The following is a 7,653-nucleotide window of genomic DNA, read 5'->3' on the forward strand; positions in this document are numbered from 1 at the left end:
GTGTTAATTGCATTTTTGTTCCTGCAATTATAACAAGAGTTTAGCTCATTAACGAGTCTGCTGGTAGTTTGCGTTGTCCACATACACGTGGAGAAATGTCCTGTGTCTACCCAAGGTCATTTTTAAGGAGATCATTAGACTACCACATTCCCAGCTACTGTTCAAATACTGCCATCCTGTGGTATTAAGCCGAATTAGGTTATAAAATAAAATATCTCCGTACAGCACGATCATGTAGCTGGAAATTTTACATGAATTTTATTGTTTAACAATTCAGTCATTTGATGTGTTTAATGAGTGTACCGTTCTTAAGAGTCAAATCATTTTGACTGTAGTAAACTGTAGATATTTAAATAAATATGATCATTTTCTGCTTATAATGTAAACTACTAGTTGAGTAAACTCACAGGCCGCAATTGGTGTTTGTTATTTGAGCCGAATCGTATTACTCGTACTCCGGTTACTTTGTCTATCGATACAAAATGTTTAAAATGCTGAAATGAACAGTTTTAATTAAACGCCTCAGGAGATGATTGACACGGGCTTTAAAGTTGTCCACCCACTTTACAACCAATCAGGGCGAAGGGGCGGGCGTTCACGCTAATCTTTACAAAATGGCGACTGTTGTTGTTTTACCGCAGGGTCAGTGAATAAGTCTGCTCTTCATTTGCACAATTTTCTGCACCAGTTTGCAGAAACAGCACTAAACAAAAAAATAGGCGCCCCAAGTGTCGGCTCCGTGTGGACTGAAATGAAAGGTAAAGAGCGGTCGCCGATTAAAAAACGCTCCCGGGCCTTGGACGATATTCGAGACCGGGGAGGATGCCACCCGACCAGCAAGAAAATGGGTGCTCTCTCCGTCTCCAGTGGGAGTAATAATGGAAATAGCTCGACCAAAAACGACGGTGGCTCTACCAGAAGGAGCCTACTCGGTGAAAAAAGAGACAGAGACTTCGACGGTCATAGTCGGACTGGAAATAATCACAGTTGTCAGTCTGCTGGCGCCAGCTCCGTCGGCAAAAACCACAGCCTGAGCCTGACGCTGGACTTAGCCTCGCCGAGGACCACGTCGCGGGGGGAGCAGCGGGTGCAGCCTCCCAGCACCGAGAGTGAGTACAAAACCCTCAAAATCAGCGACCTCGGCACCCAGCTGAGCGACGAAGACATAGAGGATGGACTCTTTCATGAATTTAAGAAATTTGGAGACGTGAGCGTTAAAATCAGCCGTAGCAACGACGAGCGGATCGCATTTGTGAATTTCAGGAAACCGGAGGACGCCAGAGCTGCAAAGCACGCCAGGGGTCGGTTGGTGCTGTACGACCGGCCGCTGAAAATAGAGGCAGTGTACATAAACAGGAGGAGAAGCCGCTCTCCCGTGGAGAGGGACTTGTATGGTGCAGCTCAAAGCCACAGACATTTGCAGAGGCCCCTCTCTCCTACAGGGCTCGGGTACAGAGACTATCGGCTTCAGCAGCTGGCCTTGGGACGCCTGCCCCCTCCCCCGCCGCCTCCTCTGCCTAGAGAACTGGAGAGGGACAGGGAGTTTTCCCTGTTTGAAGCCAGGGCACGTCCAGCTTTCATTGCAGAGCGAGCAGCTTTTCGTGAGGAGGATTTTATATCTCCAGAGGATGACCAAAGAGCCAACCGGACGTTGTTTTTAGGTAACCTGGACATAACTGTTACAGAGGCAGACCTGAGGAGAGCTTTTGACAGGTTTGGGGTCATAACAGAAGTGGACATTAAGAGACCCACAAGGGGACAAACTAGCACATATGGATTTCTTAAGTTTGAGAACCTAGACATGGCTCACCGTGCTAAGCTTAGCATGTCCGGCAAAATAGTGGGCCGCAACCCTATAAAGATAGGCTATGGGAAAGCAACTCCCACTACACGCCTGTGGGTGGGTGGACTTGGACCCTGGGTTCCTTTAGGTGCCCTGGCAAGAGAATTTGACCGCTTTGGCACTATAAGGCTCATTGACTACAGAAAGGGGGACACCTGGGCTTACATTCAGTATGAAAGTTTAGATGCTGCACAAGCGGCATGCACACACATGAGAGGCTTCCCGCTGGGAGGTCCAGAGAGGAGACTTAGAGTGGACTTTGCTGACACTGAGCATCGTTACCAGCAGCAGTTCCTGCAGCCTCTCCCAATACCACCCTTTGAGATGGTGGCAGAGTCTTTTGTCCAGCGTGCCACACCTGAACCTCTGAGGGTCAGGGAACGGACTCCACCATCACTTCACTTTAGGGAGAGAGAGCTTTTTCCTGGAGCAGAGTGGCCCAACCCAGCTATACGTGAACGAGTTCGGGCCTCACCATTCGAGCCTCTGGAACACTTAGAACGTGTGCGGCGAGCACGGGAGCCCTGGTCTTTGGAAAGAGAGCTGCAGGGACGAGAAAATGCACGCAAGCGACGTGTAATGGAGGATGGACGTCACATAGATCGTTCCCCTGATAGCACAGAGAGGACAGTAAGGCGCAGACGTGCTTCTCCAGATGGCAGTCCTGGAGGTAGCAGTAGAGACGGAGGTCGTTTTAGTGACTCAGAGCGTCCAATGCGCGGGGAGAGAGCCTCCCCAGCACGAGAGCGTCACAGCAGCCTGGAAAGGGGTGGGCCTGAACGAAGACTGAAAGGCCAGGCTCTCTCTGACAAGGGTCCTTCAAGCAGCAGCATTTCAGTAGTTGGTGAGCGTAAACGTAAAGTAGGTGAAGGTGGTAAAGGACCAGCTAAGAGAGAACGTTCTGAGAGCAGTTCCAAAGGGGGTCAGCAGTCTAAGCCAGATGGCACCAAACTATGTTTGGCCTGGCATGGTATGCTGCTGCTGAAGAACAGCAACTTTCCAGCCAACATGCACCTGCTGGAGGGCGACCACAACGTAGCCAGTGACCTGCTTGTTGACGGCTCAACAGGTAGACAGGTGAGCAAGCTTAAGATCACACAGCGTCTCCGTCTGGATCAGCCCAAGCTTGATGAGGTGTCCCGGCGCATCAAGGTGGCGGGTCCTGGCGGCTACGCCATTCTGCTGGCGGTTCCTGGGACCACAGAGGATACATCTTCGTCTGACCCTGCTGCCTCAACTCAGCGGCCACTTCGTAATCTGGTGTCTTACCTCAACCAAAAACAAGCGGCTGGAGTCATCAGCCTGCCTGTGGGAGGGAGCAGAGATAAAGACAACACAGGGGTTCTTCATGCTTTCCCTCCCTGTGATTTCTCCCAGCAGTTCCTGGATTCATCTGCCAAAGCTCTGGCAAAAAGTGAAGAGGACTATCTGGTTATGATTGTGGTTCGTGGAGCATCTTAAAAAAATCAGAACACACTAAGTTCAAGTTATGAAAAAAAAAAACAAAACAAAACAAACATCTGCTGTATGTCAGTAACTATTGCATGCTGTGTGTTCTGCATTATGGGGTACACTAGTATGGTTCTTGAGTGTTTGTATGTTCCCATGTAATCTACTAAAAGGACAAACAGTGCCCCCTTACAAAACTAAAAGGATGTGTGTTTTGAAAGATTTTTTTTTTTTTTCCAAGGGTGTATGGATAGCTCACATAGCCATAAACATGCATTTCAGTTTTATTTAAGAAGACATAGTTCATATAGAAAACATTCAGTTCAATTTCAGGTTTAAAATCATAGTTATCCAGATCTATCACAAGAAAAGAACTAGAAAACTTAGGAATGAAAGGAGTGGACACAATAACACCTCCACTACAATAAAACCACAACGACCTCACAAAATATTATGGCCTTAAATCCACATCTGGCTGATGCAGTGTTAACAAAACCTGAAAATTTCAAGCTTAACAATAGTCATATTTGTTTTTGGGTTATAGTACTGTTTTCCCATGGATTTTACAGATGTTATTGTGTCTACCTCCTATGCAGGTTTTTGCATGAAGGAATCAGGAAACATAATTTTCCACATTTCAAATTACAGTGCAATAATATTTCTACTATAATCACTTTCACGTAGGATTGGTACAACGGAGAGCGTGACATTTCTGAATTCAGCAAAGTCGTAGTGAATGAGTCAGTATTTGCAGATACAAAGCTCATCTCTTTGAAGGTCAACCTTGTGCTCAACTCTTCAGTGCGCTCTGCTCCATTTACCAAATGTTTTCAGTTATTCTGCCTTCTACAGGAAAAGGTTTGGTGAACAGAGTATGGTGTGCTGAAGTATTGTTTTTTTTTTTTTTTTTTTTTTTTTTTTTAATTTTTATTTCAACCTACATTGATGCTCACACTGGCCTGTCTGTTGTGTTTTCCCAAAGTTGGAAAATATTTTGAAGGTCACCAGGGAAAAAAAAAAAAAACTTCTCCATTCAGCTCCTACATTTCAGTTACATATATTGTCAGTGGTTTTTCAAACATTTTTTGGATTTGAGTGTATTTTTATCGAGTTCCTCAGTATTGGAGCACCAAATTGCAAAGCAAGACAATGATCTCGTTGTGTCCAATGCACCGGTAAAACTAAATTGTCATGTCAACTCTGTGGAATGCTGAATAATAACAGATGTAATAATTTTGCCCAGGGAGCAACTCATACAACACACATAGAGTAGTAACGGAAATACTAACATGTTTTTCATATTTCTCCTTTTTATTTTGTGCATCCCTTCCTTAGAAAATGGTTGTGTAATGTGATCTATGAAAACTACACTAGTGATGGATAAAAAGATAGAGACTTTTGTGTTGATATTTGACAGCCTTGTTCTGTTTATTGCTCTGAAACCAGTAGGTCTTAAGGTCTTATAATATTCAGTATCAGTAAGATGTTGGTACAAAGTAACAAAAACCTGCTATTTGTTCAGTCAGTAGGTCTGTGTAATTTTAAAGTTTTAGCAGTACTGTAACAAATAATGTTAATTTAACTTTTAGAGGTTTAAATTTGACAAGTTTTTACTCATGCCTGCCAACATGTTCCCAAGGCCTACTTAACGTATTTTGTTTTGCCATTGTATGTTTGTCATGCAGTAGTCAACCCCTTCCAAATACTGACTTGATGAATTGGGTTTAATATGTATTGAAAATATTCACATGTGGGAAAATTGTTTTATCTCAACATTTCACCCACTGCAACGTTGGACTTCTGAGGAGACGAGTACAGAGCTGAAAACCTCTACAGAGGAGGCAACCTAGTGTTTGTGAGTCCTCACTGATGAGGCTTTTAAGTTGTGTAGCCCATCTGCTCCTGTGATGACTTCTGTTTTAAATGGGAAGTTGAGCAATGTACACTTTGATGTCATGGGAAAGGAAAATCCATAGAGCCCATCCGAAGCTGTTCACATACCTGAAACTGCATTTGGGCACTTAATGTGACCGATTATCAATAAATTGTTCATTTGAAGGGAAACATGTTTCTTCGATGGAAGTGAATTGAAGAAACGAGCTGCCATACCTTATTGTGTTTCGAAGGAGTTGTCCCTTGAAATTTTGTTTCTGAACACGAAAAGGGAGACAATTTGCAATTTGTTTAGCACCAGCGAAGAGAGACCCCTTTCTCATGTGAGGATTGCTGTTTGCTTACAGGCCTGTTCTGGGCTCCTAAGTTGCCTGTCATAAATTACTCCCCCATGATCCCCCCTATTATACCCTCAACTCTTCCTGTTGGCATGTGAACACCTGATCAGGATCGAGGAGCCTCCACTGCACCTTGTTTACAGCCAGAGTCCAGTGTGATACAGTGGCAGATGCAGACAGCGGTGCAGTTCGGGAGGCGAGGGCTGGAGCAAACAGCAGCACGTGCCAGTACCCTGTTGTGTTCCCTGGTCATTTACTCTAAAGATTTCATGTGCATTGTTCCTGGTTCTGAGTAGGAGCTGAGGAAATCCCATCACAGGCCGTCACACACTCCGCTCGGGAGGTTGTGGGTGACACCGCTTTGAAGTTTCCACAGCACCTACAGTTCAAGCTGTCTCACTGCTGAGGCCAAGCTGAACCACTGGGCTGATTTGTTGTTATTATACTTTGCCTAATTATGATTTGATTTGACTTAATGTTTGTCTCAGGGAAGAGGAATGGCCCAAACCTCAGCTAGGAATATTGTTTGCCCCCGTCTTTGTGTTCTCTGATTGAACCCTTTCCGAGGAGGCGAGTGAAGTATGCTTGCTGTGCTGAAGCTGTATTCTGTTGTCGTCTGAGGTCTGCTGCAGCATGGAAATGAAACAAGAACAGGCCAAATTGTTTACCCTTTTTGACACAGCTGGAAGGAATCCACACTGCGGACCCCACCCCTCACACAAATTCTTCTAGGAGACCTGTTTATTTTGCCATTGCTCTTTTATAAGCTTAAGGCCATTTTACACAGGGAGGAAAGTTTCCTACTACCACCTGTTCTAGTCATATTAGTGAGAAAACAAATGCTGTCTCTTGTGCTGAGAAGAACGCCCGACTTCACTAGAGAAACATTGCCATCTTGAGGACCATGGAGCCCCTACTTTCCTCAGCCCACCTGACACATCACACTCATGCACACCAGGCACCCAGGACAGAGCTGGTATCGCTGCACGACTGGTGAGTAAGGAGAACACGTGCTGCCTGCCAGGTCTGTATCGGTGGCTTAGGCAGCAGTGGTAAGTATAAAGTGTCAACACCACTTGTTTTACAATCAACAGATGCAAAATTGCACACACTGGTTTCAGTTCAAAGTCATTACTGAGGTCATTTTCAATTTGCAAAAGCCCTAGTGAAAGGCAATAGGACAATTTCATGCCTGCAATAACTCTTTGCATATGTTGATGTTTAACAGAAGATCTGAGAAATGCACTCTAAGTGAAAATCTACATTTGTTTTTTGTTTTTGTTTTTTTCAAATGATATAAAATGATATACTCTTGTAGAATCTTCAACAATTTAAGTATGAAATTACTTTTAAGTAAAACATTGAAAGACTTGGATAAAAATACATTTAATATTTGGTGAGTTTTTACAGCAAGACTACAGCAGCTGTTGAACCTCCTGTCTAGATGTGATACATGTACCGCACATTTGGAAACTAAAGCAGATTCATTCACAAAGGCTTAATTATTTCTAAAGAAACAGCCTCAAGCCAGTCTATTCTCTTTTAAGACTCATTGTTTAGGTGGAATACTTAAGACTCCTCACCATGGATAGTTTTTCTGATCATGATAAAAGATTTTATGTTAGTGTTTTCAGTTACCAATTAGAGGATTGGTATTTAGATTAAAAAAAAAAAAAAAAAAAGTTCTACTAAAATAAAATGGCTTCTGGTATAAAATTGTTCTTTGCCCTAGGAGAGTGCAGTCTGCTGCTGCTGACCTTCAGTTAATAAAATGGAGAATAGCAGTGCGAGACTCAAAGAAAGCCTAGTCCAGGACCCTGTAAATTCTACATGCTACCAAATTATCAGAATATAGCCTGTGAAAATAAATATTATCAATCTGTGATCAATGTTTGGCTTTTAAATTTGGCAGCCGGCACCTTATCCTGCTGACACTAATATTCTTTTTACTCTCAATATATTCCAGCTGCATGAGCAGCTACTTGTGCATTTTACTACACCGCCACAAAGGATGTTATTTGACAAATGCAGAGGCGTATGACAAAATATCTTTTTCCCTCATCCATACTGCAACGATTCATCAAACACTACTGGAGCAGCTATATGATGCTTGGTAAGGTGTTTTGCAGT

General features: G+C 43.7%; 1 protein-coding gene across 1 annotated transcript; it reads left to right on the forward strand.

Annotated features, from left to right (window-relative positions):
- Positions 1-604: 604 nt before the first annotated feature.
- Positions 605-7,232, forward strand: rbm15 (RNA binding motif protein 15). The gene has a single exon (XM_026333146.1). It carries the CDS (start codon positions 752-754, stop codon positions 3,302-3,304), a length of 2,553 nt encoding a protein of 850 aa, XP_026188931.1. The 5' UTR covers positions 605-751; the 3' UTR covers positions 3,305-7,232.
- Positions 7,233-7,653: the final 421 nt, after the last annotated feature.

This window comes from Mastacembelus armatus, chromosome 7 (assembly GCF_900324485.2).
Source record: "Mastacembelus armatus chromosome 7, fMasArm1.2, whole genome shotgun sequence".
Classification (NCBI taxonomy): domain Eukaryota; kingdom Metazoa; phylum Chordata; class Actinopteri; order Synbranchiformes; family Mastacembelidae; genus Mastacembelus; species Mastacembelus armatus.